Below are 27,019 nucleotides of genomic sequence, written 5' to 3' on the forward strand. Positions count from 1 at the left end.
TCCAAAGAGGCTGCACCAACTTGCATTCCCACCAACAGTGTAAGAGGGTTCCCCTTTCTCCACATCCTCTCCAACACATGTTGTTTCCTGTTTTGTTAATTTTGGCCATTCTAACTGGTGTAAGGTGATATCTCAATGTGGTTTTAATTTGAATCTCCCTGAGGGCTAATGATGATGAGCATTTTTTCATGTGTCTGATAGCCATTTGTATGTCTTGATTGGAGAAGTGTCTGTTCATATCTTCTGCCCATTTTTTGATGTGTTTGTCTGTTTCGTGTGGGTTGAGTTTGAGGAGTTCATTATAGATCCTGGATATCAACCTTTTGTCTGTACTGTCATTTGCAAATATCTTCTCCCATTCCGTGGGTTGCCTCTTTGTTTTTTTGACTGTTTCCTTTGCTGTGCAGAAGCTTTTGATTTTGATGAAGTCCCAAAAGTTCATTTTAGCTTTTGTTTCCTTTGCCTTTGGAGACGTATCTTGAAAGAAGTTGCTGTGGCTGATATCAAAGAGATTTCTGCCTATGTTCTCCTCTAGGATTCTGATGGATTCCTGTCTCACGTTGAGGTCTTTTATCCATTTTGAGTTGATCTTTGTGTACGGTGTAAGAGAATGGTCGAGTTTCATTCTTCTACATATAGCTGTCCAGTTTTCCCAGCACCATTTATTGAAGAGACTGTCTTTTTTCCACTGTATATTTTTTCCTGTTTTGTCAAAGATTAATTGACCATAGAGTTGAGGGTCCATATCTGGGCTCTCTACTCTGTTCCACTGGTCTATGTGTCTGTTTTTATGCCAGTACCATGCTGTCTTGGTGATCACAGCTTTGTAATAAAGCTTGAAATCAGGTAAGGTGATGCCGCCAGCTTTATTTTTGTTTTTCAACATTTCCTTAGTGATTCGGGGTCTCTTCTGATTCCATACAAATTTTAGGATTATTTGCATTACTATGTTACATTAATGATAACTACCAACCCCACTGGGAAATGATGGATTGACTAATTTTTCTCCAGCCATTGAAGGAGGCAAATATCAGCACAACTGAAGTTTAGTTTTATTTTGGGGTTCGGATTGTGAACTGTACTCCATGTTTCTGAGCTTCTTCCCTCCTCCTCTCACAGATCAGTGTTGCTAATTTTAGTATTTCCCTCACTCAACAAAGCTTTCCTTGCACCTCAAGGGAAGTTGGGTTTTCCTGTCAGTCTTAGTAGGTTATCCTTCCAGTGTCAGGGTGATGAATTTACTCTCTGCACAGTGGGGAGAAAAACAGATCCAATGGTGCTTTGCCCTACCCATTCCCTGGCTTCCATTCACAGATCAGCAGAAAAGACTTCTTTTTTTAAAACAAAGAAACAAAACACTGTTATTTTTCTCTTTGACAGAGAGCTGGGTGGGAGCTGGAACACTGAGACCTAAGTGAGGCCTCTGAAGGGTGGGTCTTTGAAAGCAGCCATGTGAAGTGCCCTGATTAAACATTAGAGGATTCAGAACACCTCTAAGAGACCTAAGCCTTGCAGACAACAGAAAAGTAGAAAAAATTGTTCGTTTTAAATTGTAAAAATTGCAAATCATTAAATTGTAAATTGTAAAAGTTGTCAATAAAAATGCAGAGTGCTGAAGTGTAGCCTTCAGGGCAGGGGTCCTAAGAAAGCACAGAACCAGAGTGAAAACGGCAGGGATGACTGAGTAGGGAGAGGAGTGACCCAGTAGTAACGGAGAAAAGTAAAAGACCTTCCCCCTAACCTGCTCTGTTCTTTGCCATAAACTCTATCTTTTCCCAGGCCCAGTGGAGTCTAGGTTGGTGGGGAAGGAGGTCCAGAATATGGACAAGGCAGCTCAGGAAGAGTCTAGCTTCCCTTCAACATGGTGAAGAGGAGTGGGTCTGGGGGTCGTCGTGGTGGGACTCACTACATATATGTGACAGTAGGGATTTTGTCTTTCCATCTGTCACAAAGATGCCAGTAGAGCTCAGGGACAGAGAAGCAGAGAAAGTCAATTTTTAGTTTGACAGCTGCCAAGTACAAGGGGAAGCAACCATATTTGTTCTTTGCATCATGGGGGTTCTAGAGAAATGCTAAAAGGTAACATCAGTCACTGGTCCAGAAGGACAGATCTGAGAACAGAGAAGTACTTGCTAGCTCTAAGTATCCTACGGATGACCTGGATGAGGTCTCCAGTGGGGTTGAGGAGTCCCAGAGGGGTGATTCTCCAGACTGGCTGTATATTGGAACCACCTGAGAAACCAGGCCCCATCACAGACCTATAAATGAGCAGCTTAGGGAATTGGCCCAGGCTTTACTGCTATAGAGGATTTGTTTTGCTTGTTTTGTTTTTATTTTTAAGGCTCTACCAGTGATTCTGATAGATCGCCGAAGCCTGCTTGTCTACAGTCAGTCCATGAAATGTTCAGAATGATTGTGCTATTGTATTGTAATGATTATAGCTATTGTATTGAGCAGAATAGATAAAAGTATTAGGGGCACCTAGCTTCCTTACACGGGCCCATAGGTATACAGAATCAGCTTCTCCACCCAAGGCCACTTCTTGTACTTCAAGGAAAGATCAGGCTGTGTATTTGTTTTGCTCAGATATATGGCCCCAGGCTTATTGTATGGATATAGAAAGAACAGGATGAATTTATGTCTGTCCAGCAAGATCATAATTGGGACTGGTATGAGGAATGAAAGAACATCCAGGAGAGAGAAAAAATAGGTTAAGGAGTGCAGGAGAAAGGAAGGCGGGTCAAAGATCAAAATAGAATCAATATCATTTTCTGCCTCATAGCCCACATGGGTAAATGTGCTTGCACACAGTAGGACTCAATGGCAGTTTTATGATAAAAACTTACTCCTATTTTTATTATCTGTAGAATGAACAGGGATTTTTTTTTCCTCCTAGAGAAATAGTAGATTACAGACAGTGTTTGATTTTTTTCATGTCAAGGTAATCTGACCTTTCAGATGTTAAACTCTTTGTAGAAAATATTCAGTGTATGTTAGCTTGGATGAAAGGCCAGGATTGGGCAGAGTGCTTAGTCTTGACCCTATGAGGCTGCTGGTCCACCGTTTCATCAAAGGCCTGACAAATGATGAGTATGGGTGGTTCAAATCATAACCAAAGCAGTAATTGGAAAACAAATCCGGCTGCTTGGGTTCTTCTATGTGATGAATGAAATGGGCAATGTCCGATTCTTAGAAGTCTGTTAGCTAGCTATGGGACAAAGGGGCAAACATTACTGCGGAGAAAATAATTGCTTCACCTCTTTCTGAAGTATACTTGCCATCAATCTAATTGTCATTACTACCCTGACAAATATCTCCTGTCGTTTTGTTCTCTTCAAAGATGCCATAAAAAGAAACATGCGTTAGAACTCCCATTCTGGCTGTCTGGTTTCTCTGGGACATCTATGTTCAAAGGAAAGCACAGATGTTTCTAGAATGACCTTGTGCTGAGTTTGGAGGCATCCCAAGAGCCAGCTCTTTCCCCACCATGGAGAATGCCTATCTTCCTGTTTCAGAATCAGTGTTTGTGAGGGGCCTCTGTTGGCTCAGTTAGCCCCATATCCAGAGGGGTAGAGGGAGGGAGAGTGTCTCTGCTCAGCAGGGTGTTCGCTTCTCTCCCCCCCTTTCCCTCTGTGCTCTTGGTCTCAAATAAATAAATAAAATATTTGAAAAGAAAAAATCAGTGTTTGTGAAATCCTGGCCCTGGTGGGAACCTCCAGAGTAACTTGATTTGTTCCCCAAACTCTATGGATTAGGAAAGGGGGGAAGGCAGATGCTTGCACCTGTCTACATAGATTCTCATGGATCAAAAACTTATTTTTAGAGACTTGAAAAGAGATGCCTCAGTTGCCTTTAGCTATGCATTCAGGATTTAAGTCTACACTGTGCAAGGACTCTTCTTTCTCATGGATTTAAGCGTTTCCAAGAAAGAATGAATTCCGGCTCACCCCCAAAGCTTTTCAATCCCAGCTCGTCTGAGCCATCTCAGATTTTACTTCCTAAAATCTCTGTAAGATCTGGGCCAAATCAGTGTAGGAGGGGCTTCCTCCTGGAACAGAACACCTCCCTGCTGTGCAACTTTTGGTTATAGACGGTGCTCATGACCCAGAATTTAGTTTCTCAAATCAGGCTGTGGCCTTTCATCCTTTTGTCCTAAAATACTTGCATGTGGCTGAGGAAGTTATGACCTGAACAAAAATGAGATGGCCAGAGTCTTCTCACCCAGGGCAAATAATTGGAGGTGCTTCCAAGAGGGTGGGTTGCCTGAATCGAATGAATTATTAGCTGTGGGAGTGGTAAATCTGGCATTGGTGGTAGGTGGTTGGGGATGGATTGTTGGCTTTGTTTGTGTCCTCTGTACTTTAAAAATGAAAGAACAGAGAATAGCCTGTTGTTAAGCATAGCTTTTGGGCCATTCCATTCTTCAGTCCTGTGGTAGGAGGTGATGGGAGGGGAAGCACTGAGGGTATGGGAGGTGGAGTTCCCTGGGGTTCCATCCCCCTGCTTAACTTGCTGCAAGAACATGTAGCAGAAGGAACAGCGACTGCCATAGGCCTTCAGCCAACCCGAGTCAGCCTTTTCTCTCGGGGGTCCTATTGTGCCTCACAGCCTCTGTCATGTGGGCCTGTGGTATTGGAAAGGCAACTGGGGAGACTGCCATGATCACTGAACTTGGGGAAGTGGGGCTGTTAGGTGGCACACCTTCCTCCTCTTTTCTAAACTTTAAAATTCTATTTTGTTATTTCCATTTTTAATGATATCCCAAGAGGCCCATCAACGGTGTCAAGAATGTGGCCTCCTTTCAGGTACATTTAGCTTAAAGTCCTGCACTGTCCTCGTTGAGGTGCCCCAGATTCTCTTGAAGGATTTCTTACAGGAGAAACACCTTCAGGGGATCCTGTCCTGAAGGTGTGGCTCTCTGTAGACATTGGTTCAGTTACTTTAGGAGTTTTAGGTCCATAGTAATCATCCTATTACAAATAGAAAATCAAGGTGTCAAATTAGAAGAATGGCCCCTTGTGCTTCTATAGTGTTTTATATCCCAAGAGGGGGAGCCCAGGAAAAGTTGAATTTGGCAGTTACCTCGTTGAAGAGTAGAGTACCTGATTCAGAAAAAGTGGTGAAGAAAAGTGTGTAGTGGTCTGCATTAGGCCCTTGGGGATGTCCCACAAAGTCAGGGAATTCACATGACTAGAATGTGCTTATTTTTGTCCTGTTCCCTGATTCTGACTTCCGAGCACAAGTCAAACTAATCTGGGCGTGTGCGCTCCCACCCCTGGTCTACACTTTTTAAATTTCTGTGGCCTATGTAATTCATCGTTAAAGAAGAAAAATCATCCCTGCTAGCAGGAGTTTATCATCCAGACCTCCTTGGAAAATGCCCTGTCAGTTCCTTTGTTGCCCTTTGAGCTGGGGAAGTATAGTCTCATCTTCCCACCCCTCTGAAAAAGTGTGGACGTGGGTGTTTGACCACAGCGGGCTATGGGGCTGGCCTGTAGCAATAGGGGAGGTGGACCTCTGGAGTCTAGCAGCTTGGGGAGGCAGCCTTGAAAGCATCGAATAGTGGAGAAACCAAGTCTCCAGGAACAAGGATGGGACCCATGGTGAAGGGTCCTCAAAAGACAAAAGAACAGTGTGTTTGGGATGCCAGCAGGAGCGAGTTTCTGTGGTAAGAGATTGTTTTCTTCTGGAGTGTGGAGCAGGGTCTGAGGAAACTTAGGAGGGGGTCAGAGCCATCCTGGATAACGACTGGCTCCCTGGGGTTTCCACTTATCACCAGGAAAGAGCCATACTCTGGATCAATGCCAAAACGAAGGCATACTGCTATGCCTTGCCATCAACGCTTCAGGCAGGGAAAGTCACTCACTGAGGATTCTGGCAAGCATATGACATCCTTGAGCAAATGCAGTGTCAACCAATAGACAAAACACTTTTAGGGCACTCCACTTCTTTAAACACATTCAACAGTTGTCCCCAACACGCTTGCTTTTTTTTTTTTTTTTTAATTGAAATGACGTGATGGTAGTGTTGAAAATTTGGAAAACTCTCCCTTGGTTTTGCAGTCAACCAAATGTCTATTGCCTTTTTATAGGTTGCTTTATCATTCTTGCATATATATAACAGTTGAAAGCATTTTGCATTCTGCCTTTTCACAGTGACAAGTTGCAACACATTCCTCTGTTTCTTGTAGCCTCTGTAATTGACTTCTTTAATGGCTGCAGGATAGAACATCCCAAAGAAGCCCATGATTCCTAGACAGCATTTTTCTTTTGAACATTTAGACTCCTTCCAGGTGTTTCGTTTGCCTCCATTATAATTCTCTCATCACAACAGTGTGCATACTTTTTTGCTTTTCTCGAATTACTTCCAGAAGTGGAATTACTAAAGCAAAGGTCATGGACATCTTTGCGGATCTTTAATATATTACCACATTGCCATGCCAAAGAGTTGCACTCAGTGTCACTGTGTGGGGGATCACACCAGCTAAATTGCAGCTCTGACAGCATTTTTCCCCCTATTCTTTTGCAGATTTAGTTGATGTAAAATGATGTATAAAAATTGCTTTAGTTGTCATTCCTTTCATTATGAGAAGAGATAAAAATCCCCTCCATATGTTTTAATTTCATTCCTGCTAGGAATCCTTTATTCATATCCTTTGCCTATTTCTTTACTTGAGGCTTAGTTTGTTTCTTACATTTCAACAAGATGGAAACCCCTGTGTCATAGTGATGCAAAGTATTCTGTAATTTATTAAATGTTGTTTCCAGTGTTCTGAAGTTCAGTGATCTTGCTACAATCTGATCTGGTTATTGTTTCCTTGGAGTGCATCTATTACTTCAAAGCATGGATAAATATTAAGTCTGTAAAGAATGTGGGACCATTCTATTACATGCTAGTTGTTCAAGAATTTAATTTTAAAATGAAATAGTTGATTCTGTTATCCATACAAAATCTTTTATATTTCCTGCGGATCTTCCTGAATGCTTTTTGATTTGCTGTCCACCTATCCTAGTGACATTTGCTTAATAATACTGCCTTCTCCCCACCATCGTACTAAAAATCTGCTTTATCACATGCTATATTTATATTTGTTTATGAGCTGCCTATATCGTGCTACATTCTTCTTTTTGAACCAGTACCAGAATGAAAAAATTAATTTTATTTATTTATTTATTTATTTATTTATTTATTTATTTATTTATTTGAGAGAGAGAGACAGTGAGAGAGAGCATGAGCGAGGAGAAGGTCAGAGAGCGAAGCAGACTCCCCATGGAGCTGGGAGCCTGATGTGGGACTCGATCCCGGGACTCCAGGATCACGCCCTGAGCCGGAGGCAGTCGTCCAACCAACTGCGCCACCCAGGCGTCCCTGAAAAAATTAATTTTACTTCATAATATTCACAAAACTTAGTTCCCTTTCTGAATAAAAATGTCCTAATGTTCATATTTCCAGGTGAATTTTATAGCAATTTTGCTGAATTCCAAAATACTCTATTGGAATTTTCATTAAATCTATAAGTTAAATTTGGCAGAAAAAGCATTTACAAATATTGGTATTCTTATTCTATATCAAAGTACACCTCTCTATTTCACAAATCAAATTGTATTTTATAGAATAAAGGTTTGCGGTTTCATTCTGAAGGTTTAACTCATCTAAGTTGCTAAAAACTGAATATTTTTCAGTTGCGGATAGAATCTTTGATTCTGTTTTCTAAGTGAAAATAGTGAGTTACCGGCCTTTGTTTATATCATTAGGTGTTACTGGGGTGTTTTGTTTTGCTCTATTTTGTTTTGGTTTTGGTTTTTACTTATGGCCTCCTTATCAGTTGTCACTTGTATCAGAAAAAATGCAGTCCTCCTGAGCAACGTAAAAGGGCCTCTAGCATGTTGAGGAAATAATGCTTTGCGACCTTCTAGAAAGGTTTCTTTCTTTCTTTGATAGACTAAAAGAACAGAACAGAAGTACGGTAGGGAAGGAAAGGAAAAATGAAAGCATGTGCTTATAAGCCACATCCAGCCAATGATTTCATGCCCTCCAGGCTCTCCCAGGAAGGTGGCCTCTGAGGCATTTAATGGGGTGTGTTACATTCACCAAGGAGCCTTCTCAGAGCCTGGGACCCCTGGAGAGGAATTGGGGTTCCAGATTATAAAAGAAGGTAGCTTAGAGGTCCAACAGTCTTGAAATACTTATGTATGGCTGGAGAGAAACACTGTTACCCTTTGTCTGTTGCCACATCATGTTTCCCTTACAGGGAGGCACTGTCTTCTGATAACCACCAAAAGAAATATCAGTGATGGAATTAATTTTAAAATTACAGTCAACATGATGGAATTAATGATCTGATGGAACATGTTTCCGCTGAACCTGGCAGCAGGTGCTTTTACCAGCTTTGCCCTACCCCACTCACATCCTTGGAGGTGCTACCTAAGAATCTCCTGCCAGTGGTGCCTGTGGAGGTCACTTGTGGAGGTACAGGACTGCCATCCCCATGAAGCCTCACAATCTTGAGGTCTGGATTTCCTGTGAACAGGCCTATGCAGTCATCTGTATAGCATATCACATCTTTCCCGGAATGTTCTTCCAGAATTAGAGTCAAACTGTGGGAAGAGTTAGTAGAATTTGTAGTACAGGTTCAGATCCAGGCTCACTGCTTACAAGCTGAGTATGGGACAGTTTTTCTTTTTCCCATCTGTAAAAAGGAGACAAAAGGATCACTTTGTATAATTATTATTTATTCATCCAGGAAATATGAATGTGAGTGCCTCCTCTTTGCCAGGCACTGATAAAAGTGATGTTGATATGGCAGAAAACACAACAGGCACACGGACCTTATATCTTTGGGAGTGGCAGAAGATATATATCAAAAATAACATGAATTCATGTCAGTTGATACTAAATGCCTCAAGAAATAATATAGCAGCAAATTATGACAGAGTAAGGGTGATTTTTCTTTCAGAAGGAGTGATCAGAGAAGGTTTCTGTAATGAGATATATAAGCACAGAACTGAATGGAGCCGGCCCTAAGCCATGAAGATATTGGAGGGAAGAGCATTCCAGGTGGAAAGGAACACATGCACTGGGGTCCTGTTCTAGGAGGGAACAGCCTAGTCTGAATAACAGAGGGAGCCCAAGTGGCAGGAGCAGAGGTGGTGATGGGGCTCACACTCATGGTAAGTGATGACGTCAGAGTTGGAACTAGATCAGGGACAACAAAGATCAGCAACCAACACCTGGGGCCATATCCAGGCTGTGGCTTATTTAAGGACAGCTCTCTAGATAAGAATGGTTTTTAAGTTTTGAAAAAGTTAGTTGAAATAAAAAAGACTATATGACAGAGACCACGTGTGCCCTGTAAAGTCTAAAATCTTTACTGTCTGGTCTTTTACAGAGAACATTTGCCAAGTTCTGATGGAGGGTCTTGGAGGCCATGGCGAGGACATTGCACGTCTAAGTGCAAAAGGGAGCCATGGTGGGTGGCAGGGGAGTAGGGGGAGAGCTGAACAAGAAGGTAACACGATGTAACTAACAGCTGTAAAATGTTGGCTATGGCTGCCATGTTGGCTCTGACTACAAGAGGGAGTGGGAAGTAGGGGTGCAGCAGGTAGCAGAGTTAGGAGGCCATTACTGCCATCCAGGTAAAATAGGCAGTAGGCTGAACCAGCCTGGCAGCAGCAGGGTACTGAATACTTGGTGTAGAATGCATTTCGAAGGTGGCACCCGTATAGAGCCTGAGCGGGAGGAAGGAGTCAAGGATGACACCAAGGGTTTGGTCCACACTCTCCTGTTGTCATAGAAACAAAATGAAAGAATGAGGGTTTGACGCCTCCAGTTCTTCCACCATTGTGCTGTCAGGGTTACCTCCAAAGGTGCATTTTGGATTGCGACACTCTCCTTCTAAAAACCTACACTACTAAGAAAAACAAACACATAAAACCCTACACCAGTGTCCTGGTAGCTGTGGAACGGTCAGTCATCGTCCTCCATAATCTGACTGCCCCATGTCTGTGCCCTAACTTTTTTCCAGATGTTGCCTCTCCTTGTAGCTGACCCCAGTGCTAGTCAGTGAATTATTGACTAGTCCCCACGTGGGCTTTGTACTCTCCACCTCCAGGCCTTTGCTCACGTGGGTTCCTCCTCCTAACTCTCACTGACGATCAACACTTGGACCCGTCATGGTCTACCTTATCAATAAAGCTAGATGTCCATCAACAGATGAATGGATAAAGAAGATGTGGTATATATACACAATGGAATACTATGCCATCAAAATACTATACACAATGGAATACTATGCCATTTGCGATGACATGGATGGAACTAGAGGGTATCATGCTTAGCAAAATAAGTCAATCAGAGAAAGACGACTATCATAGGATCTCCCTGATATGAGGAAGTGGAGATGCAACATGGGGGGTTAAGGGGGTAGGAGGAGAATAAATGAAACAAGATGGGATTGGGAGGGAGACAAACCATAAGTGACTCTTAATCTCACAAAACAAACTGAGGGTTGCTGGGGGGAGGGGGGTTGGGAGAAGGGGGGTGGGGTTATGGACATTGGGGAGGGTATGTGCTTTGGTGAGTGCTGTGAAGTGTGTAAACCTGATGATTCACAGACCTGTACCCCTGGGGATAAAAAAATATGTTTATAAAAAATAATTTTAAAATAAAATTTAAAAAATTAAATTAAAAAAAGCTATTTCTCAATGCCCTTTTTACCCTCCTGGTCTATTCCAGTGCTCCTTGTTTTCATCTGTGTTAATAGGCAGATTGTTTCCTATTTGTAACATTTTTTTTTTAATACAAAAGTCTTTGTAGATTTTCTCATAGACCAGACTACTGAGAAGGAGACAACGTAGCAAATGGTTAAATCCCAACTCTGCCCTTAGAACCTGTATGACTTTGAGCAAGTTATGTAACCTCTTGAAACCTCAGTTTGCATTGCCATAAAATGGAGATAATTACTCTAATTATATCACCGCATTAATGGCAAATATAAAGTGAGATCATGCACATAGCACACTTGGCATGGTTCTGTGTCTGCTGGATGCCTAGTGTTCACTAAATCCCAGCCATAAGAGTTCACCTTCATTTAGGAGCTGAGGAAATATGTCCATCTCCTGCTTCCCTGGTTACTTTGTATAGTGGTTTTGTACATAGTCGGCAAATAAAGATATTACAGAAACCAGAGCGAAACGAGTTCTGCAATGAACTGTGAGTTCACTCCCCACCCCCCACCACATCCAGCCCTATGATAGATGGCAAGATACTTACCCTTTTTGAACTTCAAACTCCTCACCTTATAAATGGGAGAAATTATTCCTACTTAGGAAACTTAGGAGGATGAGCTACGATGTTACGTAAAGCGCCTACGTATAGCCTGTGCCCAGAGTAGCTCTCCCAGAATGATGAATATCAAAGCTTCTGCAGGAAAAGCTCCTCTCCTCTTCCAAGCACTGAAGCTTGATCGTTCCTTAAGCAGTGGTTCTCAGGACCAGGAACTTCATCATCACAGGACCAGGAACTTCAGTGTCATGTCCCTGGGAACTTGTTAGAAATGCTAATTCCCAGGCTCCACCCCAGGCCCTAGCGAAGCAAGTACTGCGGATCAGCGTCCAGAGGCTTAGGTTGTAACAGGCAGACATCCACCCGCAGAGAGATTGTAGCCCTAGCAGAGGGAGGAATCGGGCTGGAAAACCTCCTGGGTGCAGCACAGTGCTGTCGCATTCAGTCCCAGTGGGGCACCTGGACTTCGTCTCTCTGCTTTTCTCTTGGCACTATAATAAAGGACACGAGGGCCAGGAGAGGTTTCCAGCAGTGCCAGAGAAGAGGAGGAGCACGGACCTCTCCCGTGCCACTTTCTGTGGTCAGCGATGCTGGACTCTTTTTAAGATTACTCGCTGGGTTGATGGGAACAAAGACGGGGGTGTGACCCATGGTTAACACCAGGACATATTACTTAGTCAGTAGTTTAGCTGGAGACATGGCACCGTTTTGGAAGCACACACCCACGCCTAAGTCATCATGCGCTATCAATTAGCTTCTAATATTGCAGGTGTGCCGGGAAAATATCAGACTGACAGGATGTACAAATTATTTGGTGTGACTAATTTTAACATAGCTGTTGACACATTTGTTAATACAGCAACTGAAGTTAGTTCGAATGATTTCAAGAAATTCGGAAATAGCACAAAGAACATTTAATTCCTCCATCGTATTGAAGCCTGAGAAGCCCTTAAATCTCTCCAAGCTCTGAGGAGAGTACAGCCCCATTTATATATGGTTATCTGCTTTTCAAAAAACATGATACCACGTCTATCATTTTTCTTTTCTTCAGCCTCCTAGTATGACAAGAAAAGATTATCTCTTTGACAGAGTGATTCTTTTAATCCAAATAGAGTTGAAATAAAATGACTCTAGACCTTATTATTCAGACCTGCACCTTCTCTCCATACCCCCAGCTTTCCCCTTTGTTGCTCATTGCTCTGAGGGAGGGTAGGCACAGGAGAGGAGCAGAACCTCAGACCACCTCTGGGGCTGCTGGTATGTGGGTCTAAATAAAATAAGGGCCATAAGAGGTGCCCTTGGCATAGAGAAGACAAGTGTTAGAATATCTCTTTAGGATTCATTTTCATCTCAGCATTTGGATGCTTTTTTGTGTGCTAAGGATGGGGTCCTCTGCTCAAATGTTTTTATGCATTAGGGATGGGGTCCTGTGCCCAAATATTTTTTTCCTAAAAGGCATGTGTGATCAAAACTATTTGACTGCCTCTGAGGGGGTAGGAATAGGAATAGGATAGGAAAGATAGGATAAGAAGAGATTTCGGTAAAAGGTTGAAAAGGTTGATGCCCCAAAATTGTAGGATTTCTTCTAGATTTCAGTTTTTTCTATAGTAACAGTTTCATCTCTGATCATGTGCTATTCAGTTCAGATAGTGATGTGTGACTCAGACTCAGGGGAAGAGCAGTATTCACAGTGGCTTTCTGGTGGGCTGCCTCTCCTCTTGAGCATCTCTTGCTGGTTGGCTCCCAGTGAGTGAACAGCCCAAGTAGGGTTGCCCAGGGAGGCAGAGAAGGAACCAGGTGGTACCTCAACCAATGGACCTATTTCTGCATTACTGGTTGCCCTTTGAAAGTCCTAGGTTTCAGAGCCAGCTGGAATGGTGAGATCTGGTGAATAAGACCCATTTAACTGATTGGGTAGAAGGCCAAGTGCCTTGAAGGGGAAAGACCGCAGGGTACAGAATGTGACCATATGCTTATCCCGCAAGCTGCTTTTCTGTCGCTAGGCTAGAGTGACATCACATTTGTTTCTCTCTCTCGCTCTGAACGCTTCTGAGAAGTTTCAAAGGAAGGTAAGCAGTACATATCTCATTTATATGCTTCTCTGGTGGAACAGCTTGGGGTTTCTGCTGATCCCAGGCAGGGGACATTTCCAAAAGGAGGTTTGGCCTCACACATCCTCTCCCAGGGATGTTGCATGGCTGTGGTCACGCGTCTCCCCCATGCCTGTAGGCTGGCCACTTACTTCTAGAATGAATTCTTTGGGAGCTTTGCCATGGCTCTTTTCTTTGTAGTCTGTCTTCCAGAATTCTTGTCATGCTTTGCTCTCAGAGGAGCCACCAGCAGCCGGTGCTGACATTTTTCCTTGTCCTTTCCCACAGGCAGCACAAGGGGGTGGCCACAGGACCCTGCTATATGGCCACGCGATTCTCCTGCGGCACTCCTTCAGCGGAATGGTAAGCACATCGGATGTCTGCTTTCACCATTCAAGGAGGAGGAAAAGGAAGGGATAAGGTAGAGGAAACCAACAAGCCTGTAGATTATTAACAGCAGAAATTATTTGGAATGTAAATAATTAGAACACTGACTTTGCGTTTCCTTCATATAACTTATCTCATTTTGCAGTTACGTATTTGCTTAATATCTGACTACCCTCCTCCTCACTCCACAAGGCAGAAGACCCTGTCTTTTTTTTTTTTTTCACTAAACCTAACTCCACTAAGGACTGTGCCTTGACATACTAGGTGCTCAATAAGTATTTGTTGACTTGATGAAGAAATAAATTGTGAAATGATAGAGTTCTTGAGCATATAAGGATAGCCAGGATAGAAGAAAAATCAATCAGATGAGATTTTTGTGAAGTTTCAACTTTTTGACTAGCTGCAGGGAATGGGATTGTATGCATTGCCTTCAGTCCTGGAGTCATTTGAAGGTATTACACGAATCCAGAGGCAGTAGGAAGACATGAAGCAGAACAGTCCCAGAAAGCTCATTGGGCTATAACCAGTTAGGGCTCTAGAACCAGAATCAACCAAAATGGGGAGAACTCAATGTAAGCTGAGAAAAAAATTGTTCAAGTTTTAAGTCAATGCAATTTGTAAAGCAGATAGAGGGCAGGGCATCTTAAGGAGGATAATTGTGATCCCAATCGAATATGATACGTGTCAGCTCTCATCGTGTTTGCTCCTGTCCCTGCATCTGTCATCGTCATTTGCTCTCAGTGTGAGGAAGGCTTGTTGTCTTTGTCTGGCCCTAGTGGAAAATGTTACATCAATTCCAGACTTCATTTCCACACGTGTACACCTGCAGTATGCTACAAAGTTCATCTCGAAGCTTGAACTGTCACACTGGCAGTGGCGGCAGCAGCTGCCTCTTAAATAATTTATTTATTGCAGCATTTTTTTTCCCTGAGCACTGGTAAGAAGTTGACCTTTTCAGCCTCAACATTTGTCTATGTAGTCTTTCGTAGCAAAGGACAGAGAACAAAAGTGACCAAATGGAAGGTTATTGGAGCGGGAGATGGGGACATTTAGGGAGTGGGAAACTGTATCTGATGATGTCTAGAATCGAGAAGGGAGCATGTATCCTTTGGGACCTGGTGCTTATCCATAGGGTAAATCAAACCTTCATATTTGTTTTTTTTCCGACATAAATAGACCCAAACCTCAAACAACATGTTTCTTTTGTCTTTGAAAACTCAGGCCAACAGCATGGTAGAGAGCTGAAGGATTATGTTATTTATTATTAGATTTACTGTCCTGACCCTCCCCCCCAAAAAAATTCAACTTATGGTTAAGATAAACTCTATACTAGCTAGTTCTTTTTAAGAGCAGCTCTGATAATGAAGCTGGTGACATAGGACTGTGGACAGTGGGGTGATTCTCCATTTTCCTGTTGCAGAGAAGTAGAAGAATAACTCAGAAAATAACTTTCTAAGCGCGTATCTGCCAACTGGTCTAAATCCAAGATCAGCCGCTGTGCCTGTCAGTAAAGGAGGCGAGGAATGGGCCAGGGTTTTTTTTCCCCCATTATTAAGTCATTTTAAATATCATTGTTAAGTTTTACATGCACATGTATTTTACAGTTAAAAAAAAAAAAACATAGATACTTAGAAGTTCCACAGCTCATAGAAAGTTTGAAAAACAAACTTGGTAGAAGTGGGGGAATCATCATGGTATCTCTCACTGTCCAAAGAGAACTTCAGTTATCAGTTTGGTGTAATTCCTTTTAGCATAGTTGCCAGGTATTTAAATTTTGCATACCTGTTACCTGTGCAAGTGTACTGTGCTGTATATGTTCCATGCTATTACACACTCATGATAAAAACTCTTAATGATAACATATTTCATAAAATGAAGTACCAAAGTTTATCAGCCTTTCCATTATTGTTAGTTGTATATGTTCCACTTATATTGTCTCCAGTGTAAGAGTTCCTCAGTATTTTTGAACTCATAAAGCATATTTTGAATTCATAAAGCATATTATTGAATATGTTCAAAATAATAATTTCAGACTTATTTCTGTAGCGTATGGTCCCAGAAGTTAAATCACTGGGTCATCACATAAGAACATCTTTGAGATTTTAAATATACTACAGAAGTATATTTTGGAAGTGTTATATATCACTGACTACAATAAACAAGCCCTTTCTACAGTAATTCAATGTCAAAATTGAAAAGTGGAAGCCAGCTAGTGGAGAGATGCCAAGACCCAGTAGAAGAGCATGACTTCACTAGCATCTGCTCTTGTTCCACAGTATCTAACATGTTTGACCACATCAAGATCCCAGACAGATAAACTTGCCTTTGATGTAGGTCTACGGGAAAATGCCACAGGTAAGTCAATATTCCCAGATCTCCTGCTCACTGGGGTCTTGTGCTAAGGGCTTAAGGGTACTGAAAGGGTTCTTCATTTTGGCTTCCACACCATCCAGCTGGTGGGGTCAAGAAATAGGTTTGATAGAATTTAGGTGAATAAGAAGGAAACAATGTGTGATAGGGACATAGGAACTAAGAAAGGAGGAGAGCATAATGCCTTCACCACAGTCCTATACCTGGGAGACACTGGCTTTTTTGTGTGTTTTGAGTTCAGTCAAAAATATTGACAGGAGGTGGATCCTGAGAGAGGTGGTGACCAGGATGATGCAGTTTCTCCCTGGAAACCAGAAATGAAGAACAGAGGATCAGTATAACTATACATACTCAGTTATAGTATCAAAGAAGGGTCTGGCTTGCTGTGGGTTATTCCATAAACCAAGGGAGCTGTAGTTAGAAGTTGAAAGGAGGCATACTTCATCTCAATGAAGAAAACCATGTTGCAATAGCTGCAATTATCCTAACAGCTGGCCTTGGGGTGTAAGGTGCTCTCTGTGGCTGGAAACATTCATAGATAATCTGACCATCCATCGAGGACAAGTGTATGGAATTTCTGCTCCATTTACAGGTTGGCCTATAAGTCAGGATTCTTGGTTGCAAATGGCAGAAACTAATTCAGGTTCACTCAAGCAGTATGAGAGTTTACAGGGTGAAGGATGGGTAGAACCTGCTCTAAAGTGGAAAACCCAGACTTGGAAAATGGACAGGAAAAAAGAGAGGTCAGAGAAAACATCCTAGGTCATACTATAGGATGATTCTAATTTGAACACAATCTTTACTATCATGACATTTTCCCCAAATAAGAAGGGAAATTCCATTGTTGGGTAGTCAAAGGACAAAAGTCCATGTTGTTCCAAAACTGTGTCAGTTCTTAAGGGGATGATTCAAATTGTCTGATTTTACAGAGGATCTAGAGGATAAAAAAACCAAAACCAAAGACAAAAACAAAACACAAGAGATTAAACCCTGGGCACCTGCCATCTCTGCATTATGCACAGGGATATCTGAGAATTCCTGAGGAGAACCCTCTGCCTCTCCTCTTCTCATTTTTGTTAAAAGCAGGAGAGTGGGTTTGCCTCCACCCATTAAGTTTTTTCCCTTAAAATAAGATTATATTTGCATTGGCTTTGAGGTTGATGTGCTTTCAGCTTAAGTGTTATTCTTAAAATACAATTTCCTCTAAGGTGTTGACAACCTTAGCTGACAATTTACAAAATGTGTGAAGTGTCACACTCACCATTGTGAGTTGGCCTCGAGATATAAACCAGGGGTCTGTCTTAGAGCACATAACCGGGAAAATCCCATATGTTCATTCTTTTTACATCGGTAAAATGACTTTAGACTTTTTAAGAGTTGGAAAAAAAAAAATTGTTCACTGGATTTTCTGTGATCCAGTCATTCATTTCAAACTGCCCTGTAGAACTGAAACTTTCCTGTGATCAGATTCATTCATATCACCTGTTCTGTTAGAATCTTCTTCTTGAAACATCACCATCATCCAGAAAATTTCCTTTGTCTCTCTTCTAGATTCCATGTTTCCCAGATCTCATGTTTGTTTGTTTTTTACCCCCCTCATTGGTTTACCACATCACTTTGGTGGAACCCCATTATCTAATAGCTTTTACAGAAAAGATCAAAGAGAGGTAAACTGTCATCTAAAAGTTCCTTAATTCCAGCTTCACAAGTAATTCATGGTATTCTACATTGGAAATATATTTTGTCCGCTGCATCATGAAGGTTTTCTTCGTTTTCTTCTAGCTTATGGCTGGCTATTGAGACATCTACATTCAGATTCCCGATCTTTTATGTAAGGCATACTTATATTTTCTCAGAACTACTTAGGTCTTCTCTTTTGCCCTTCTGTCTGAAATTCCACAGTGATAAATCTGGGCATGGATCCTATTTGTTCCAAGGCTCATGAGAATGGACCCTGGTGTGGGTCTCTCTCCACTGTGCTAGGGAAGCTGTGGGCCTTTTCAATCTGAATTCTTGTCTTCTAGCTTTGGCAAATATTTAATACTATCTCTTTGTTAATTCCTAACTTTGTTTTCTCTGCTTATGCTTTCTGGAAATCCTCTAGATCGGTTTTCCATTTTTCTCTTCACTCGTATTTCTAATCTGTTTCTCTTCGTTCTTTGGGGAGATTTTTTTCAACTTTATCCTATAACCCTTTTGTTTCTTTCTTTCTCTTTCAGGATTGAAGACTTTTTCTCCAAAGTGATCATTCATGGGTATTTTCATTGCTGCTTTATGAATGTAACTTTTTCTTATCTCTCTGCAATTATAAATTATATGAATTTTTAAAAGTTTTCTTCAGCTCTTCATAATCTTTGCTTTTTCAAGTCTCTTTCCCCACTGTTTTGTTCTTGCCGTTTGTGTTAGTGCTGTGGCTTGGATATCAGGTCATCCTTGGTCTTCCTTCATTTTTAAATCAAGTCAGTAAAAGTTGACCAGAAACCCTGAGTGTGTGGCCGTGGCTTGCCATCTCTTAAGCCTCACTTTTGGCTAACCTGGCAAGGACTAGGCATTTCACTGGAGATACCTGGACAGAAGTATATTTTATCTTGGGTAGTTTGGCTCCCCTAAATAGGAATCCTTAAATGTGAGGGAGGAGGAGATTTAACATCCCAGCTAGTATATGAGGCATAGAGGCAGAGGGAAAGGAGCTGGGGTTTTACTTACAAGGACATAAAATTTTAATGATTCTCTATTTTTTGCAGTACTTTTCACTTCCTTGTTTGACAGTCGTTGGTATTACAAAACCAGAACTTTTATGGTTGGTCATTCCACGGATGTAACTCCTAATCTTTTGTAGGGTAGAGGAGAAGGAGTCATCTAGCCATGCAGGGTACAGGAAAGGATGCCAGGAGATAAAATTCCCTTAATAGCTTTTAGTCAATTCTATTTTCAACCTCATCTTCTGCTGCTACCTTTATAAGTAACTTACCTCCAATTCCAGAGACTTCCTGTGAAACATGCAACAGGGATCGCCTTATTTCTTGAGAACTTCTCCTCCATTTTCTTACTTTCATAAAGACTTGGGTTTTAGCTTTCTCTTCACTGAAAGCATCTATCTGCTTTCCTTTTTCCAAATTGTCCATTTCTCTTCTCTGCTATCAACTTTCCACCTGCTGTCCTAGTCTTTGTAGATTTAGGCCTTTTGAAAATCTGATTTTTTTTTTAGTAGAATTACTTATGGTTTTTAAAAATATTTTATTTATTTATTTGACAGACAGAGATCAAAACTAGGCAGAGAGGCAGGCAGAGAGAGAGGAAGGGAAGCAGGCTCTCCGCCAAGCAGAGAGCCCGATGCGGGGCTCGATCCCAGGACCCTGGGATCATGACCCGAGCCAAAGGCAAAGGCTTTAACCCAACTGAGCCACCCAGTTGCCCCAGAATTAGTTAAGTTTTAATAGAATTTCTTGGAGAGTGTGGCAAAAATAAAAGTGTGTAAGTTGTCAGTAGACCAGCGAAGTCAATTAAAGATTTGTAAATGCCTTTGAAGAATGAATTTTTCTCTATGTCTTAAAAATATTCAAAGGCTTCTATAGTTTCTGACCTCCAGTACTCTCTCCCAAACACTGTCTTTCTGTTGCCAGAGAGGACAAAAGTGATGGACATAGTCAAGTGGATATGGGGCTAAATAGAGACCGAGGTCTGGAGTGTGGGTATGCGTGCGCCTGCGCACTGGAGGGATTGTTACCAGGAGAGGGAGAATGAGGGACAGAATTAGGGACACTGATTTCCATGAAGCAATGACTAACTCAAGGAGCATTTGTGTAGGAGAAGCCTGTTGGTGGACCATACATCCGGCTTCCAAACAGAGATCTGAGGGAGAGAAAGTTCGAATTGGTGATGACCTCATTCTCGTCAGCGTGTCCTCTGAAAGATACCTTGTAAGTACCTCCTAGGAGGCATCTTTTCACTTTCAGATTTTTCCTTTAGGACCTCATGGTTGAGGCAAACTGTGCCACAGTAGGTTGGGTAGGATAAGAATCCTTTGCACAGTATAGGGGAGAGGTAGGTTGTTCAGTTCTCTCCCCTTCTCCATTATCATGGGGCCTGGAATTTAACTGTTAGTTGTCCTTTCAGATGAAGGTACTGTGCCCAGCAACTCTGCTAAAATGCTCCAGGCCCTTCCTGAGAAAACCACTTCTACATTAGCTTCCACTACTGTGAATTTCCCACACGGTTTAGCTCTTGTTCGGCAAAGAACAAGGCAAAAAGAATAGGATACAGGGAAATAAACTGATATGGGAGAAATGGAGAATTTAAAATGTTTCGGCCAATGGCATGTCACAGTGCTTGAGAGATGCAGGTAAGATCTTTGCATCTTGGGATGGGGCACTGGGCTTCACTGACAGCAAGCCCTAAGGTGTCCGAATATCAGAGAAGTGTCAAAAGTTTTTAAGCTTCTCAGCACCAATCCTGCAGGCAATTTATTTTGCCTAGACCAAATGCCAAAGTCATTTTTGCCATTTGTGAATTCCCTTCTAACAGGATGAAACATTTTATGACTTTCTGTTGAATCAGGGATCCAGCTGAGGGGAAGGAGTCAACAGTCGTCTGTCACCTCTGTGGCTGGAAACTTCTTCCCTGAATAGTGTCCCACTTTGAAGCTGCTTCTAGAATGGGCGGAGCAGTCTCCCACGGGCTGTGTAGAAAGAGCTTGATGACAGGGAGACTGTTTTATTCAATCCTTGAGATTCTAGGCTGAGCTCCTTCTGTCAGGACTGGCCTGGTGATTTAAAGAATGTCTCATTTCTGTTTCTGCTGCAGCATCTCTCAGTGTCAAACGGGAACGTACAAGTGGACGCCTCTTTTATGCAGACACTCTGGAATGTACATCCTACATGCTCAGGAAGTAGCATTGAAGAAGGTGGGCTTTTTCGTATGCATTCAGCCCTCAGCCGTCCAGTCTGTCTTGAGCTGTATATATTGACATTTGCTGCTGCTTCCCAGCTCCCGCTTCATGTCTTGCTATGCAGCCAGCATGATTTTAGTTCCCCTGAATCTCATTCCCTGACGTGGGTATGGATTATTTTCTGTCTTGCTTTCTGATGACAGGGGTGTTCCTGACAATACCTTTTAATCCTTCAGAGCCCACTTTTAGGGTACTGTAGGCATGCAGGATTTGGATATGCATTCTCCCTCCCCCACTGACTTTTCCTTTATATTTATGATTACTAGTTAGAAGTGTATAAGCCTCGGCAACTTCGGTCTTAGAAGAGATTATTTTCTGAGAAGGTGATGCTGGTACTCTTTCTCCCCAAAGCATCTCTCCATACAGGTGGAAGAAAGACTTTATATAAAATTGTGTCTGGCCATTTGTTTTTACTTGTATTTATGGAGGGCCATTGAACAGTAATCAGTTTTCTCAGTAGTCTATTTTTCCCGTGAAAGTAAGAGCATCAAAGTTGGTTCAACATACCCTAATTCTTGGAGCCAGGCAAAGTCAATGCACCTTTCAAGTTAGAAAATAAAGATACGGGACTTACCGTACTCATGGGTAATGTTGCAGCTGAAAAGAGTAATCGAATGCCAGTTACTGCTCTAGGTTATCATCTTACATTCTAGCACTTTACAGCAAGGTCAGCATGTTTAAAAAGTTACTCCTACCACAGCTTTAACCAGATTTTTGATCTTGAGCCCAGTAGTTTCAAACTGGAAATGCCCTTCTGTGATAAGATGTTTGAAAATAGAGGGGAAAATGAGGGCATCAAGGTGTTGCCTTAGTTTCAGAAGACATCAGAACAAAGCTGAATTGTCAGAAAATGACAGACTTTTTAACTCTGTCAGCAACGTGTGGAAGGCTTTAAAAAGGCAGGTGGTGTTTCGCCCTCTTCTGTTACACCAGAACTAACCCACCACCTTGAGTCTGTTATCATTCTCTTTCTGTCAGGAATCAAGAAGCTCTGGGTTTTAGTCTTCCCCGGGGGGGGTTTGGACTGGATCTTCCCCATGTTAAATTTTTCATTTTCACAGTAGGAATAAAATGATCCCCCAGTCCCAACAGACGACTTGTGGAAATAATTAAGAAGTGTTTGCAAATCACGTCAAAAAGGTTCTTATCGATGTGTTGAGTGTCCTTGTAATTCAGCCTGAATAGCTCATCTCTTGAGTCGTCCACCCAGGCAGAAAATGCCCTCTCAGCATCCCCTCATGAGAGCCCACTTCAGCCCTGAGAGCATAAGTGAGCCTCATAACGACCCTTTTTCCCCGAACATTGCCCAGCTAGAGTTCAGTTAGGAAGGGCTGTGATACGCCAGCACTTGGCAGTTTTCTCTCCATGATTAGAATATTGATTGGAAGAGCCTGAGGACCGCAAACGATGGATCCAAGTGGGGCATGACCTTGCCATCATGAGATGACAGAGTTGAATCAAGAGCAGGATTGGGGAAGGTTTTAGTTTTTCTAAATAAATTGGCTGTTAAGAATTCCCCTACAGTATATCATGAATGATTTTAATGCAAAGAAAGGTATACAACTGGAACTGTCAGTACAGTAAAGTAGAGGAAAATTGGGAAATGATTTCTGACTATTTGAGAGAAGTTTAAGAAGAATCTGCCTCACCTGGTTACAAAAAGAAAATTAAAAATGGGAGTATCACACTGCCCCTATACAAGATGTAATGATAAACATCCTTTTCTCCTCTGGCATGATTTCATTTCATCATTCTTACTGTTAATTCAATACCCAAGATAGTTTGGTAGCCCCTAAAGTGATTTAATTATGTGACTTTTTTTAAAAAGTCCTGATGCAGACATGAATGTATTAAGTCCATATGTCTCCTGAGAATAGACTAGTCTAGAGAATTCTTTTTTATTCAAAGCAATATAAATCCCATTTCTTCGTACAAGGTAAACTTCAGCCTGGAATCCCTCTCCCAGTATGTTCTTTGAATTAAGGCTCAGAATTTATTTGAAGACTAATGGGTCATCATGTCCTTGAAGCTCATTTTTTCCCATACATCTCGCAACTCCATGGCTATTGAGATTGCTTATGGTGAAAGTTAAGTGCTTATTGATAGTGGCTCATAGGCTTTGGGATCCTGGAATGATATTTTGCCTCCCCTTGGTGCTGGAGGCTGAGCATCCAGGTTTGATCTGTGTTTGTTAAATGCATTCAAAAGTAGCTTCCCCTAAGACAGCTCTTAGTAACACTTTACTGACCTCCTTCCCAGCATCCTCGTTCTTCACCACGACTGCGGTTTGCTTGGGGTTTTGCCACAAAATATACACATAGAGAATGTAAGCACTCACCCAGGAATTTCATGCTGGATATATTTTCATCCGAGGCAACTGGAAAATCCTTATCTTCCTCACAGTAGCAGTGTCATTTTCCTTTTAATGATAGAGCTGACACTATTTTCTTTTTTTTTTTCTTTTTTTTTTTCCAATTTATTTATTTTCAGAAAAACAGTATTCATTATTTTTTCACCACACCCAGTGCTCCATGCAAGCTGTGCCCTCTATAATACCCACCGCCTGGTACCCCAACCTCCCACCCCCCTGCCACTTCAAACCCCTCAGATTGTTTTTCAGAGTCCATAGTCTCTCATGGTTCATCTCCCCTTCCAATTTACCCAAAAGCACATACCCTCCCCAATGTCCATAACCCTACCCCCCTTCTCCCAACCCCCCTCCCCCCAGCAACCCACAGTTTGTTTCGTGAGATTAAGAGTCATTTATGGTTTGTCTCCCTCCCTATCCCATCTTGTTTCATGGATTCTTCTCCTACCCACTTAAGCCCCCATGTTGCATCACCACTCCCTCATATCAGGGAGATCATATGATAGTTGTCTTTCTCCGCTTGACTTATTTCGCTAAGCATGATACGCTCTAGTTCCATCCATGTTGTCGCAAATGGCAAGATTTCGTTTCTTTTGATGGCTGCATAGTATTCCATTGTGTATATATACCACATCTTCTTGAAGAGCTGACACTATTTTCACCCGACATTTTGATGACGAACTTGTTCATCTCTGAAATCCTATCTAACTTTCAATGTTAGAATTGTTTTGACTATGTTGTCTGTTCTTCCTCAGTCCAGAATTCATGGAATCTGACATTTTTCCAAATGCTTCTTCCTTGGTGTTTTCCATAACTGACTCAGACTTGCACAAATTTACCCTTTTTAAACTCAGTGTTGTCATCATTAAATTTCCCATAAGTTCACAGTAGAATATAATTCTCTCACTAGGATACCTACTTGGTGGGCACGTAGTACGTCTCTTCCATGGTCATGATGAGTGTTTGACGATACCATCTACAGACCAGAACGATGCCCAGCACAGGTAAGCCCATAATGTCGTCGTCCTCCCCGCCGTCTCCAGTCTCAGGTGCCTCGGCTAAAGAATTTGCATTCGGGCATGGCCACAGATGAATTCTGTGAACATTGGTCAGTGGACAGCCATGGGATCTAGTTTGTGAGACAGGAATGGCAGTGCACTGGAACTCGCTCACAGGGGTACCTGGATGCACATGCTGTTCTTAGGCAAGTTGTTCCATAATGCTTCCCAGTACCTTCCTTTTCTTTGATTTCTGCTCTGCATAAGGAGTTTCTGGTAGCATTTATTGTAGCTAGAAGCACCCATTCGGTGACAGAAATCAAGTGAGTCATTCTGGAGAGTTTGTGTACCTAAGATATTCACCATCAAAGGCAGAAGGGCAGATCTCTCTCCACCTCCCATGTGTGAAGTCATTTAGGTGGCGTTGGGTGATTTCATTTTGCTTATTACCAACTAGGATTGGAGAAACGGGAGCTGGATGTTGCCAAGGGCAACATTCTGAAGATACTTCCAAGGGTAGTGCTTTCTGTGGTCCTCTGCTTGGCTACTCAATGGGTGCTTTTCAAAAATTCAAAACCAAGAGATGGAAGATACTAATCCAGACCTTAAACTCACACTGAAGGGTCCCTCAGTAGTCTGTCTCACATCAAAGGAATGGAGTATAAAGAGCTTGGCCCCTGTAATTATAGAAATCTGATAAATATTTTTTAAAAATGAAACTGGATCGGCATTAAGCTGAACTTGTAACAGCAATGGGCATGATCTCCCAGAGGTAATATATTCTTTGTTTTTCTGTAATGCCTATGGGAACCTTGCTAGCTACATTTCTTCTACTTCATTAGATACATGGAATCACGTCCTCACAGCTAAGAGAGCTTCTAGGTCAGGCTCCTGCCAAAGGTCATATACTGGCTACTTTCAGATGGCAGCCTAGAAACCACGTGGCTAACTCTCCAGCCATGGCTTGTTCCTTAAATGATGAACTAAAAGGACCTTAAGGAGCCGAGCAGTGCACTTGAATGTGTTAATGTGTGTCTTAGAAACCATGCATTGGCAGTCTGTATTCCTGTTGTTCTGAGTCTCTTCCTACTTGTTCTGTCCTCTGAATCTCTCTCCATGGGAACCAGATGTGACCTAGTACACATAAAGCACAGACCCATGGCAAGTGCCTAATTATTTCACTCCCTGACTCCGTGACACTGGTCCAGTAAACTGACAGTTTTCTCTGAGGAAGGGCATTAGGCTGATCTTAGAATTAAGGATTCCACACCCTAAATAATGTCATGTGATCCTAGTCTATTGTGATTTTTCCTTTCCTTTTTCTTTGAAACAGTAAAATTATGCAAGAGCTCATGTACTGTCTCTTTAATATCATATTATGCACTAAAGGGAAGAGTTGCAGGTAGATAAAGACCTAAAGTTTTATGAATTTTGCAGTTAGCTACATCTAAGATGGAACACATTAAACACGCTAGTTCTTTCTTCCCATTCCAGTTCTTCTTTGAAGGGCACGAATTTGGAAAAAATGAAATGATAATCCCGTGTATGACCCTTGACCTGCCCTTCCCCATCCTACACACACACATACCTGTCATTAAATTTAGAACCAAAATAGAAACATCCTGGGCAGAAACTCTGCCTGGAGAAACTTGTCATTCAGTTGCATTCCTGTCAAGTACTTGAACAAGAACCTGAATAAAAGGAAAGACTGTGCAAGTATTTGAAAGGAGGTGCTAGGGAGAGTGAAACAGATGGACAGGAATTCCCCAAATGGGCACTGTAAAGCAGGTATTGCATGCCATCATTGAAATATGGAAAAAGTGACCTTCCCTTGGTGGAGGGTTCCACAAGATCTAATTTGTCTCTGGGGGGAAATAAATTCACATATGAAAAGCCTTATTCCTTTCATTTATAAGGAAGCATGAAGGGGTTTAGACTTTGTAAGGCAGCATGAAGGGGTGAGTAAGCAGCTGTTCATTATACTGGACCCTGCATTTCTGTATCAGCTGGTCTCTCAATCCCAGGAGGGTGCCATGGCATTGGCCGTCTAGGTGAGGCGAGTGATAAGCCCCCTCATTGTCTTGTGTCTTCAGATAGATCCTCCGAACTGGCCAGGATGGCCAGGAATACTGAAATCTGGGAGAACTCAAAAGAATAGGAAATCAGGAATGCACTAAAAGAGGCCAGCAGCCCTTCAGGCATGCAAGTGATACCACAGGGAGGGAGCTGACTTTCCAGAGGAAATCATTTCTATTTCTTCTAAAGCCTGAAAGCAAGCCAGGTGGAAAAGGCCAACTGTCCCAGGGTGTAAACCTGAAAGAAGCAATCTAACAGCCTGAGCTCTGGTCCTTGGCTCTGTCTCTGGCTTGTCAAGCCCCCTGGGGTAAGACTCTGAACCTCTTGCAGCCGAGGGTGAGCTGTCAGCCCAGCTCAGCTCACCACCCACTCTACTCCTCTCCTTGGGTAATTGTTTTAGAGAACGAGAACAGGTTGTTTCAACCTCTGTAACCTTACAAGATTAAAGGGAGCTAGCTGCCCGCATTTCCCCGGGTGGGAGGGACAAACCTTCGAGAAT

General features: G+C 42.2%; 1 protein-coding gene across 1 annotated transcript in view; it reads left to right on the forward strand.

Annotated features, from left to right (window-relative positions):
• The window catches only part of RYR3 (ryanodine receptor 3), a 515,475-nt gene that overhangs the window by 209,195 nt on the left and 279,261 nt on the right, over positions 1–27,019 (forward strand). Inside the window, 5 exon segments of the mRNA XM_044230143.1 lie at positions 13,662–13,736; positions 16,037–16,115; positions 19,938–20,050; positions 20,934–21,033; positions 24,357–24,450. Of these exon segments, the coding sequence (XP_044086078.1) occupies positions 13,662–13,736; positions 16,037–16,115; positions 19,938–20,050; positions 20,934–21,033; positions 24,357–24,450 (461 nt within the window).

Source organism: Neovison vison, chromosome 13 (assembly GCF_020171115.1).
Source record: "Neovison vison isolate M4711 chromosome 13, ASM_NN_V1, whole genome shotgun sequence".
NCBI lineage: Eukaryota > Metazoa > Chordata > Mammalia > Carnivora > Mustelidae > Neogale > Neogale vison.